The following is a 13,142-nucleotide window of genomic DNA, read 5'->3' on the forward strand; positions in this document are numbered from 1 at the left end:
TTATAATTTGCATGAGTTATGTTACGGGTCTCGTTTCCATCCCCCCTAGACTGCAGGGCCAAAGGGATTCGTAACATTCGCAAATGGAAGAAACACAAAAGAACTGTCAATCTCCCTCGGCCTGGGGCTCCATGCAAGATCTCACCTCGTGGAGTTGCAATGATCATGAGAACGGTGAGGAATCAGCCCAGAACTACACAGGAGGATCTTGTCAATGATCTTCAGGCAGCTGGGACCATAGTCACCAAGAAAACAATGGGTAACACACTACGCCTTGAAGGACTGAAATCCTGCAGCGCCCGCAAGGTTCCCCTGCTCAAGAAAGCACATATACATGCCCGTCTGAAGTTTGCCAATGAACATCTGAATGATTCAGAGGACAACTGGGTGAACGTGTTGTGGTCAGATGAGACCAAAATTGAGCTCTTTGGCATCAACTCAACTCGCCGTGTTTGGAGGAGGAGGAATGCTGCCTATGACCCCAAGAACTCCATACCCACCGTCAAACATGGAGGTGGAAACATTATCTTTTGGGGGTGTTTTTCTGCTAAGGGGACAGGACAACTTCACCACATCAAAGGGACGATGGACGGGGCCATGTACCGTCAAATCTTGGGTGAGAACCTCCTTCCCTCAGCCAGGGCATTGAAAATGGGTCGTGAATGGGTATTCCAGCATGACAATGACCCAAAACACACGGCCAAGGCAACAAAGGAGTGGCTCAAGAAGCACATTAAGGTCCTGGAGTGGCCTAGCCAGTCTCCAGACCTTAATCCCATAGAAAATATGTGGAGGGAACTGAAGGTTTGAGTTGCCAAACGTCAGCCTCGAAACCTTAATGAATTGGAGAAGATCTGCAAAGAGGAGTGGGACAAAATCCCTCCTGAGATGTGTGCAAACCTGGTGGCCAACTACAAGAAACGTCTGACCTCTGTGATTGCCAACAAGGGTTTTGCCACCAAGTACTAAGTCATGTTTTGCAGAGAGGTCAAATACTTATTTCCCTCATTAAAATGCAAATCAATTTATAACGTTTTTGACATGTGTTTTTCTGGATTTTTTTGTTGTTATTCTGTCTCTCACTTTTCAAATAAACCTACCCTTAAAATTATAGACTGATCATTTCCTTGTCAGTGGGCAAACGTACAAAATCAAATACTTTTTTCCCTCACTGTATATTCATTCCTACTTTAGTCCAGCATGGCAACAAATGGTCACTAAGGTCAACAAATGAACACGATAATGGGGCAATTGAGTTTTAATGGGTGCAATAGTCAAAGAAAGGCTACAGGGCTTTTGGGAGAGGACACCCAAATACCATCTCGCATATGTTAACCCCCACCCCCCCATTTCATCAACTTTCTTTGCATTACAATTCGAAAAATAAATTTAAAAAATCCCCCAGAACATATACATGATCAAAAATACAGTTTGGTTGGTTTAGCAGTAGTGTTTTAAGCATTGCATTAAGTGTCATAATATTATTCGAACATACTAGATATCCGTTTCTACTTGTCAGATTTGAATACAGCAAAACAGTGATGGAAAAAATCATACAGGTGTTAGCAATCACAAAGTGTGTGAGGAGAATTTCTGTATGTGCAGTATTAAAACGGTTAGAAATGGTTATGTTGTAACCGAATGATTACCATTATATCAACTGACTGTACAATACTTATCTCAATAAAACTGTTGACCGTTCTCTTTTTAGAGATCACCAAACTCTCTCAGTAAGACACACTAATACTGACTGAGATGACATTGTACTTTCTTAATCCTCAAGGGGAAATTAGTTTAGATTGTAATCTCTTCTCAATAGCTGATAAGGAATCAGCCAGTGACCCCTATAGATAACAGACAGAAACAAAAATAGTATATTCTCGTCAACCAATACAATATCAACTTTCTAGTACAACTTCGAATACAGTCATTCCCATTTGCTGAGGCAGCTGGTATAGACAAACGTTTAGTTGAGTCAATTCAGATTCTGTCTCCAAAATATTTATTGGTTTAATTTACTGGCATAAAATCGAACGGCATGTGGGGGAAATGATCTCAGGAACACACTGGTTATGTTTTCAATCCAAATAAAATAGAATTTTCCTATAAAAACACAATCTACACTTTTACGTTGTCTCCAGTTGACCAGCAACTGCAGCAAAATAATAATACAAAATGCTACAGAAAAATATATTCACTTGTATAATTTGATATAATTGCATTTCTTATTTCAAAAAAGCACTCGCACATCTGAGTTATCTGGTTGCAGGTGCGAGGGAATACGATAACCTCAAAGAAAAGAGAAACCTGCACATTGCACATCGCTACCACCTCTCTCCGGAATCTTTCATCGAATTCCTCCTCCGACTCCCAACCTGCACATTGCTCTTGCTCTTGCTCACATTTAATGGCAATGTTCCCACGTTTATGGAGACTGCATTCATGGTAAACTGCATTTGTCGGCTCAATCAGAAATTGCCTTTAAATTTCAAGCATGCTAAATGCAGGTTGGCATTTATTGTCATGAATCTTGCCATGGAGTCAGCTCTACATAGTGGTCACTAGCTGGCACAGCCACAAAGTCATAAAAACCTAACCCTAACCTTAACTGTAACTTTAAACACACTGCTAACCCAAATGCCTAACCATAACCTTAAATGAAGAACAAAAAGCTACATTTAGTCTTCATTAATTTTTATGAAATAGACAATTTTGGCTTTGCAGCTGGCCCATCTAGCGGAAATCGCTCACTGCTGCCCCCAGGGCAAGACTCATGACAATAAACGTCAACCTTCCGCTATAGCGCTGAATTTCGGCGATACAGATTGAATCAAGCCCCAGAAGTAATGTAAAAGACAACTGTGAGATCACAGTCAGGTCATCCCATTCTATGTGTTGACATGGATAGAAAGCAGCAGCTCTGGATTTGATTCTGGGTGCCAGTACTGTTAAAATTCAGGTGCAGGGGCTCCACAATACTTTTGAGCTAATATTCTATAAGAGGAACAGGAGCTCAAGCAGCAGAACATTTGAGGTGCCGGTACTCAGCTCCGATGAGCTCCTGCCCAAGTCAAGCACCGGAAAGGAGCAGAAGCTCTGCGTTCTCTAACCAGGTCCCAGTGTTAGAAGAAGACACAGTCAGATACACTGACTTCTTCAAGAGGAGCATGCATGTACATTTGTCCTTGTAGCGAAAACAGACAGTGAGGATGTGATGTAAGAGAACTTCCTGGTCCGATGACCTCACAAAAGAGTCTGGACAAGGGTGTTTCTTAAAAAGTATACTTCAGGCCCCAGTCATACTACTAGAAACTTCAGTCAGTTCTCAGAGCACGCGTATCAGAGTATGGAGGGCTCTGTGGCGGCCATTTTGTGCTCCTCCTTTAGGAAACACAAAGTCCAAGCTGACCCGACACTGGACTTGACCAACCAACTCCTGATGCTCACGTGCCGTATCCCTAAAAAGAGAGTGAAATACATGCAGACACCAGACACTTCTCTCCACACCTGCTTCCTCTTTCTGTCTACTTTTAGAAGAATAGGAACTACTTTTTCCATTGAGTAGTCTAGGATCCCTTCACAACACACAGCAACATTCTCTGACCCTATAGTTGAAACATACAGTGCATTTTTTCAATTTCCGCCATTCACTACCATTCTATGGATACACCTGTGCGGTGTCCATAGTAGGACATCCTCAGTATCACCATTCAGTATCATACCCACATAACCGTGTGGTGTCCATATTAGGACTGCCTCAGTGTCAGCAGTCAGGTATTGTGTTGTTACACCATCCATCAGTGCTCTCATGTCTATGTGTTCTGATGTATGAGTCTGAATTGTCCCTGTATGTGTTTGTACACTAGTGAAAAATCCAATGTCCCCTCTAGGGATCAATAACGTTTTATTTCATTTCAATTAAGTTTCAGTCATCCAATTGGCTAGGCAGTAGGCAGTTGCCATTGTGCTGGTTAGCTGGGGTAGCTGGTATACACAGGTTAAGGTTGGGCACTCTGCGGTAGACAAAATGGAAGGGTTGCGAGTTTGAGTGGCTGTGTATCTCTGCTTTGATTCGCTGGGGGTGTGTGTCCGGGGCAAGCTGCTGACTGGTTGCCTCAGTGATGAGAAAGAGGGCGTGGTTCTCGGGGTCATGAACTTTGAACTTGTTGGCGCAGAGCGAGCATACTTCTTCGGTGGTGGAGTACGGGTGGACTAGGAGGGTTTTGGCTGTGCAGCCGCTGTTGACTTCTTGTAAGGCGACTCGCAGGTAGTTCTGAAGGAGAAGGGATACAAGGAATGTGATACAGGTATCATTGATTCAAAAATACATTTATGCAAACATGCAAAACAGATATAAAATATACACATGCAAAAGCACATCGGAGAAAATGACACAAAGAGAGACAGAGGACATAACACGGATATCAGTTATATGCAGGTGCACATGCAGGATCAGAACTGAGACACAAATACACAGGAATGTTTTTTTTTAAGACACACAGGGAGAAAGATGAAGTAGCTCTGATACGACTCTATAGCCTCTATTAGTTTTCTGGCGTTTACAGGAAAACACAGCCATTTCAGAGCGAACAGAGAAAACCAAGACAATGTGTCATTAGTGCACAATCACATGCATTAGATTAGTCCTATCTCATCTACCTATCAGCTTCCTTCTCAATATCACTCCCTTCTTGACCATCCCTAACCCGGAAATCAAACACATATTTTTCTTCCAAAGTGTCTTCATAGTTCTAGATCATTTTTTAATACAGATCCAGATGTAGAGGGATAGTCTCGGCATGTCACCACTGGCGTTTCTCATGCAGATTGGTGTTGAGTGAAGTTGCCCCTTGACGCTAATCTTGGGTCAGTTTTGCATTTCCCCCCACTAATGGTTAAGGTTAGGATTGGGGGAAAGAAAGCTGATCCTAGATCTGTACTTAAGGGAAACTTCACATTGGAGCCATGCAGACTCAGTCCCCGTCTCAGGGTGGGGGGGGGGCGTTCTTTCAAACTCACTGCCTGGGGGTCAGATGGGGTTCAGGGCGATACCTGGAAGTCGTCCACGGAGGGTGCCGTGCGCTGGGCGGTGCGTCGGCGGTGCCACTGGTGCAGGGTGTCTCTGGCCTCGGAGCTGAGGACCCTGGCTGCCTGTTCCTCCTGGAAGTTCTTGATGAGAGCCATGGCCCCGTACGCACTGGTCAGGTAGTAGCCACCTGGGAGAGGGAAGGTTGGGGAGAAGGGGAGAAGGGGAGAGCAGGCAGTGAAGGAGGAGACCCAGGAAGATAAACATGTCAATATGGACATGCTGTAGTTTGACTGTGTAAAGTGTCTGTGTGTAGCTGGTGAGATGAGTCAGGCGCAGGACAGCAGATATGAGTAATGAAAGCAAATATGTTACTCAAATATATCACAATACACGTCGTATAAATACAAGGCCACACATACAGACCGCAATACAATAAACAATTACTCACAAACAAACATGGGGGAACAGAGGGTTAAATAATGAACAAGTAATTGGGGGATTGAAACCAGGTGTAAGACACAGACAAAACAAATGGAAAATGAAAAGTGGATCTGCGATGGCTAGAAGGCCGGTGACGTCGACCGCCGAACGCCGCCCGAATAAGGAGAGGGACCGACTTCGGCGGAAGTCGTGACAGACTGTGGACGTGTTAATGTGTCAACGAGGCTATACGAGGTGGAAAATGACATATACGGTTTGTATGTTGGTGAAGAATACATTCTGGTGTATACGTGAGTATATCGCATTGCACTCCTACAGTGTGTTTGGGACTGAGAACAGGACACTGGACTAGAGGAAGTGCCCTGGTAAGATAATCATCAGGAAGCCACTAACTAGAGGGACAATACCTTTCCAAGGGAACCCACCCACACCTTATGAACATTCCCATTCACATCGTCTTCCTGTGGAACAAACTTGTTTCCTACCAAGCCTGCCTTCCAGTCTGGGCTTGAACTTGACCTGTAGTTGCCCTGCACGACCTGAACTAACACATATGCATGGTTATGAACTTGATTTTGAGATAAATTGCACGTTTATTGCAGAAAACAATGATGTTAGGTAGAGTGTACTAAGATTCTAGATGTAATTCATTATAGACCTGTTTAGATCTAATATTACTGTGAGTTAAAGTGAGGTAGGGCTGTGTTTTTACTTTGGTTTATGATACGGACACACTGGAGAACTGACCAGATCGTGTTGTCCTGACCCAACTTCCTGAAGTTGGACTATGATTGGGCCAGGCAGATCTATTGTCTGTCCAGACACTGCCTCCTGTACTGCCTCCTGTACTGCCTCCTGTACTTGTGTGAAGGTGAAATCTGTCACCACAAAACCTTGCAAGACGGCTAGTTCACTGGGTCGCTTAGCAGCATGACACACAACACGAGCTTGACTCATTCTGACAGATAAAGGTAGAGATAGATCAGTTGGAGGAGAGACAGACAGGTAGACCTCCCCTCTTCAATGATCAGTCCATGTAAACTGTATACTGTGGTATTGAATCCGGTGTCATTGTGTGATGGTAGACCTACCCTCTCCATGCAGCAGTGAGGGGTCCAGCAGCTCCATCATGTAGAGGATCTCAGTGTCCAGCTGAGGCATGTCACACTGGGCCAGGATATAGGTCAGCATCGGTAGGAAGTCATCTGCTCCGTACATCCTCCCTGAGAGAGAGATAGAGATTATTATTATTTATGTTAATATTGTACATCTCCAAAGTAAGCTTTGGCAATATGTACATTCTTACGTCATGCCAATAAAGCAAATTGAATTGAAGGGAATTGAGAGAGAGAGTGGAGAGAGAGAAGAGAGAGTGAGAGAGGAGAGAGAGAGAGAGAGAGAGAGAGAGAGAAGAGAGCTAGAGAGAGAGAGAGAGAGGGGAGAGAGAAAGAGCGAGGTAGAGAAGAGAGATAGAGAGAGGAGAGAAAGGAGAGAGAAAGAAAAGACAGGACAAGAGAAGAGAGAGAGAGAGAGCGGGAGAGAGAGAGAGAGAGAGAGAGAGAGAGAGAGAGAGAGAGAAAGGCATGTCACAATGGGCCAGGACGTAGGCCAGCATGGGCAGGAAGTCATCCTCCCTGTACATCCACCCTGAGAGAGAGTTACACAGCGGGGAAAGGCAAGGTGAGGTATAGGAAAGGTGTGGTCAGATGAAAACACACACATGAACACATAAACACACACACTCAGAAGCATGCAGATAAAACAGGGTTGGGGGTCAATAGAATTTCAATATAAAAAAATATATATTTTATCAAACAGAAGAATTAAGAAAAAGTGATTTTTAGTTTCCTTCCTGAATTGAAATGGAATTGATCCCAATCATGTATAATACACAACCAGGTACACTATAGACAAATATGTGGAACTCATCCACACTCTCTGCACATGCACCCTCTCTCCCAAAACACATCCTCCCCCCAATCCCACCTACCTGAGTTATCCTGCATGATGGTGTAGATGAGTTTACACACTCGGAGCAGCAGCGACACCTTCTTATCCGGGGAGTACATCTTCCTCATGTTGTGGAACTTGTGGCGGATCTTCTCGATGGCCATGGGGTCAGGGGGCACGGCCCCGTCCACACCCAGGTCCTGGGGCCTCCGGGTCCTAGCCAGGGCCAGGTTCTCCCTCAGCTGCTGCCAGCCTCCACTGCTCACCTAGGAGGAGAAGAAGGAGGAGAAGGTTATGAGCGTAGAAATTGAGCTATTAGAAGTGACAAAGCCCCAATGCTTAAATGGGAGGAGAGAGAGGAAGGTCAAGGTTATGGTTATAGATATAGAATTACTAGACAAACAAGGTTATGAATCATCATCATGGTCATGATCGCCATCTATTAATTATATTTCTATGATCATTGTTCCTTCTATTTATTCTATTTCCATCATAGAAATGTAATTACCAGAATGGGAGAAAACCTTTCAGACCTGTGGTTATGATGACATCAACTTCAGGATTCTCCTTAGTGTAAACACTGCATATAAAATATATCCTGTTAAAAGACATGAGCTCCTTGGCTAACATTCTACTAACTTTCAGAATCAACTATGATTCTAACAGGTGCTGCAATGGAAGACAAAGCTCACCTGGAAGTCGTGCAGGGCCACTTCCACTACGCCCTTCAGCGGCTTCAACACACATTTGTGCATGGCCTTCTCCAGGACAAGGTCTAGAGATAAAACACAGACACATTGGGAGTTAGTGACTGTTTCCCCACACTGGCTTGCAAGTGCACCCATTAGCCCATATTGTGTAGTCAATAGAGTTCAATCAATCTAAACTGGATCAAGACACACTGCTGTGTGCAGGGCTTTCTTCGTCTTTTTTGGAGTTCAATCAATGTTTCACACAATTAGGAGGATGTGGTAAAACTCTCCGTTACATAAGAGCTTCACATTTAAAACTTTTAAAGGGATAAATCTCATGCAACTGCAAATGCTTTTCCGCAATAAAACGGTAAACTTAAACGCTGTAAAACGTCATGCAGTAAAATAAATACCATCCATAACCATTAAAAACCTCAACTGACCCAGATGCAATTCGACCATGCAATAGCATTTTATTGTACAATGGTGCGTAAGCTGTGAAGCGCTACTTCCACTGCCTCGCCCTAAAACATAACCCAGCCATAACCTGCACACATAACGGACATCAAATGCCTCAAGATCCTCAGGAGAATAATGGATACATCCTTGAACACAAAGTACACAGTTTGATAAAACAATAGCCTACATCCATCACGTAGGCTATTCTATTATTTTGCATCTGACCTCAAACTGTGGAAAATCAGTGTCAGCGAAGCGGTGCAACCTTTTCAAGTAAATAACTGTTTCTCATTAGTTGCTGCTGATTAACTAGCGGTGACAGAGCCTAATGAACCGTAGCCGGCAGCTGGGTACTGAACAGTAGTTTTTAATCGCCTCTATTATTTCAACTGGTTATTCTTATGTTATAACCTCATTAACGTATGTATACATTTGCATTTGTTAACGCCACTTTATCATGCAAGGCCTTTATCCAAATTAATCTAGTGGCCTATTGTGTGGAAAACCTGAGAGTAGCAGAAGTCTAGAGAGGAGGACTGCTTTTTGGTGTTTGACATGAGCAATGCTGGGTTTTCCAGGAAAACAGAGCTGGGAGGAAGAGAAAGAGAGAGAGGGAGAGGGACAGAGAGCTTGAGAGAGAGAGGGAGAGAGAAAGAGAGAGAGAGGGGAGTACAGAGAGAGGGGGTGTACAGAGAGAAAGAGAGAGAGAGAGAGGTACAGAGAGCTTGAGAGAGAGAGAGAGAGAGAGAGAGAAAGGGGAGTACAGAGAGAGAGGGTGGTGTACAGAGAGAGAGAGAGAGAGAGAGAGAGAAAGAGAGGGTGTACAGTCGTGGCCAAATGTTTTGAGAATGACACAAATATAAATTTTCACAAAGTCTGCTGCCTCAGTTTGCAAGATGACAATTTGCATATACTCCAGAATGTTATGAGGTATTCAGATGAATTGCATTAATTGCAAAGTCCCTCTTTGCCATGCAAATTAACTGAATTCCCCAAAAACATTTCCACTGCATTTCAGCCCTGCCACAAAAGGACCAGCTGACATCATGTCAGTGATTCTCTTCCTAACACAGGTGTGAGTGTTGACGAGGATAAGGCTGGAGATCACTCTGTCATGCTGATTGAGTTCGAATAACAGACTGGAAGCTTCAAAAGGAGGGTGGTGCTTGGAATCATTGTTCTTCCTCTGTCAAACATGGTTACCTGCAAGGAAACACATGCCGTCATCATTGCTTTGCACAAAAAGGGCTTCACAGGCAAGGATATTGCTGCCAGTAAGATTGCTCCTAAATCAACCGTTTATCAGATCATCAAGAACTTCAAGGAGAGCGGTTCTATTGTTGTGAAGAAGGCTTCAGAGCTTCCAAGAAAGTCCAGCAAGCGCCAGGACCGTCTCCTAAAGTTGATTCAGCTGCGGAATCGGGGCACCACCAGTACAGAGCTTGCTCAGGAATGGCAGCAGGCAGGTGTGAGTGCATCTGCACGCACAGTGAGGCAAAGACTTTTGGAGGATGGCCTGGTGTCAAGAAGGGCAGAAAAGAAGCCACTTCTCTCCAGGAAAAACATCAGGGACAGACTGATATTCTGCAAAAGGTACAGGGATTGGACTGCTGAGGACTGGGGTAAAGTCATTTTCTCTGATGAATCCCCTTTCCGATTGTTTGGGGCATCCGGAAAAAAACTTGTCTGGAGAAGACAAGGTGAGCGCTACCATCAGTCCTGTGTCATGCCAACAGTAAAGCATCCTGAGACCATTCATGTGTGGGGTTGCTTCTCAGCCAAGGGAGTGGGCTCACTCACAAATATGCCTAAGAACACAGCGATGAATAAAGAATGGTACCAACACATCCTCCGAGAGCAACTTCTCCCAACCATCCAGGAACAGTTTGGTGATGAACAATGCCTTTTCCAGCATGACGGAGCACCTTGCCATAAGGCAAAGGTGATAACTAAGTGGCTCAGGGAAAAAAACATTGATATTTTGGGTCCATGGCCAGGAAACTCCCCAGACCTTAATCCCATTGAGAACTTGTGGTCAATCCTGAAGAGGTGGGTGGACAAACAAAAACCTACAAATTCTGATAAACTCCAAGCATTGATTATGCAAGTATGTGCTGCCATCAGTCAGGATGTGGCCCAGAAGTTAATTGACAGCATGCCAGGGCGGATTGCAGAGGTCTTGAAAAAGAAGGGCCAACACTGCAAATATTGACTCTGCATCAACTTCATGTAATTGTCAATAAAAGCCTTTGACACAATTATACTTCAGTATTCCATAGTAACATCTGACAAAAATATCTGAAGACACTGAAGCAGCAAACTTTGTGAAAATTAATATTTGTGTCATTATCAAAACCTTTGGCCACAACTGTACAGAGAGAGAAAGAAAGAGTAACGTGGGTCGTATAAAGGGGACCAAGGCGCGGCGTGTAAAGTGTTCATATTTCCTTTAATGAATACACTTAAAACAGAAAACAACCAAACAGTTCCGTCAGGTACTACAGAGAAAACGGAAAACAACTACCCACAAAACCCAGGAAGAAAAACCTCTACTTAAATATGATCTCCAATCAGAGGCAACGAGTATCAGCTGCCTCTAATTGGAGATCAACCCAAACAACCCCAACATAGAAATAGAAAAACTAGAACCAAAGCATAGAAACAGAAAATATAGAAAAACCCAAACACCCCCTGTCATGCCCTGACTTACTCTACTATAGAAAATTACATCTTACTAGGGTCAGGACATGACAGAAAGAAAGAAAGAAAGAAAGAAAGAAAGAAAGAAAGAAAGAAAGAAAGAAAGAAAGAAAGAAAGAAAGAAAGAAAGAAAGAAAGAAAGAAAGAAAGAAAGAAAGAAAGAAAAAAAGAAATAGGGAGGTTCGGGGAAGTGTTAGGTTAGAAAACTCCCCACACAGCCCTATATTGCTATATGTAAATGAGCCAGTTTAGCAAAGCAATGTCAACCAAGGTAAAAACTGTGTAGCGTTTTACTGTCGGCTATGACTAATAAAATAAATATGATTCTGAATACATGGAGAGGTAGGTAGATTATTAACATGGACTCGAGAGCTGGATGAACACACACTGGTTAATAGTTCATACACATGAAGTAAACACACACACACACGTCCCTCTACACTTCCTTACTGCTGGTTTCCTGTCTCCTCTCAGGACAGGCCTTGACTCCTTTGTATGTTGGGCAATGTTTGTTATGTTGCTATACCTCCTCTGTAAGCCTTGCGCTACAATGGGCTATACTCATTTGAAAAAAGGGTTCCAAAAGGGTTCTTTGTGGAGAGATAGGGATCTACCAAGAACCAGTTTGATCAGAAGAACCCTTTTGGGAAGACCAGGGTCCTTTGTAAGCCAAATGGTTCTACCTACAACCTTTAACATCCTAAACTGTTTTTGGAAGAAAGGTTTCTTTGATGTTTCTTTGGAAGGCAAGAAGGGTTCTACATAGACCCAGTCGTCTTTCATCACTGTTAAGGGACCTTTATACTGAAGAATGTGTCTAGTTTTTTATGATTTGCTTTTGGTGTATTGTTGTGTATAATAACGCATATTTTATTGTGTATATAAATATGTGGTTTATTGTGTTTATTGTATTTTGATGTGTATTGGGGTGCTATACAGGGCTCTTCTGGAAAAGAGACCTTGGTCTCAGCATTGACTCTGTCAAAATAAAGGTAAAAACAAATATAAAAAATACAATAAATAATAATATACTATTTCCCAGCATGCTCTATTGCAGGGAGATTTTCAGAATTGTTTGTTTTACTGTAATATCTGTGTTTTTGCATGTACATTGATTGGTTGATACATTTTATCCTACACAAAGATAAATAACATACAGTTTAAAAAAAATCCAATCTGTTGGATTTATTGCACCCGTTACTGTGATGGTTGTTCCAGTTAAGATGACTGAGGTATTCTCAGTATTCAATCTTTCCTACCATAGCAGTCATTCTGAATGCAAGTCACGGGTGATTAATCATTCCACTTGTTGGATATCCTAACTCTGACTGGATTCCAATAGAAATGTAACATCACTTTGCAAGCCAGCATAATGTGACTTGCAGGCCTGATGTGGCCTGTAAACCAGGAGATTCTTAACACCACTGTGTTAGGGTATAACTAGGCCCTCAAAGAAAAGCCAAAGACTTCTAGAACTAACCCAAGATAGACCAGAGCCTGTCGTTTCCAATAGGAGCAAATGAATCATAGTGTGCAGAACAAACAAGGTGGGTAGAGCCAAGCATGAGCTAGTGAGATCCTATTGGCGCGTTCTAGCATTTATTTGCATATTTCCATTAGGGAACGCCTATTCCATGAAGTGTGTGTGTGTGCAATAACTCCATTCGCCCTTGCACTCCTTCTAAACAACAACAGATTTTACAACTTTAGCAAACTTTAGCAAAACGCAGTCCACTCTGTTTGTTCCAGATTCTAGTTTTGGAAACAGAAAACTGTACGGAGATCATATGTTTCATCAATGAGAAAATTAGCAGAATGTCGGCCAAAATCCATCTCGCTCAATCTTCTCCCACTGCCGGCCACTGGGTTTC

At 43.1% G+C, this 13,142-nt stretch overlaps 1 protein-coding gene across 2 annotated transcripts in view; it reads right to left on the reverse strand.

Annotated features, from left to right (window-relative positions):
• Positions 1 to 1,240: 1,240 nt before the first annotated feature.
• The window catches only part of LOC106564701 (ras and Rab interactor 2), a 48,389-nt gene continuing 36,487 nt past the window's right edge, over positions 1,241 to 13,142 (reverse strand). Inside the window, exons 10-14 of one of the 2 annotated variants that reach the window (XM_014130965.3) lie at positions 8,113 to 8,195; positions 7,461 to 7,686; positions 6,562 to 6,693; positions 5,053 to 5,216; positions 1,241 to 4,273 (exon numbers count right to left, since the gene is read on the reverse strand). In XM_014130965.3, coding sequence (XP_013986440.3) covers positions 3,926 to 4,273; positions 5,053 to 5,216; positions 6,562 to 6,693; positions 7,461 to 7,686; positions 8,113 to 8,195 — 953 coding nt within the window. In that variant the 3' untranslated portion in view covers positions 1,241 to 3,925. Of the gene's footprint in view, positions 4,274 to 5,019; positions 5,217 to 6,561; positions 6,694 to 7,460; positions 7,687 to 8,112; positions 8,196 to 13,142 lie in introns of both variants that reach the window. The other variant, XM_014130967.3, reaches the window with a different exon arrangement.

The sequence above is a fragment of the Salmo salar genome, chromosome 12 (genome assembly GCF_965601325.2).
Source record: "Salmo salar chromosome 12, fSalSal1, whole genome shotgun sequence".
Classification (NCBI taxonomy): Eukaryota; Metazoa; Chordata; class Actinopteri; order Salmoniformes; family Salmonidae; genus Salmo; species Salmo salar.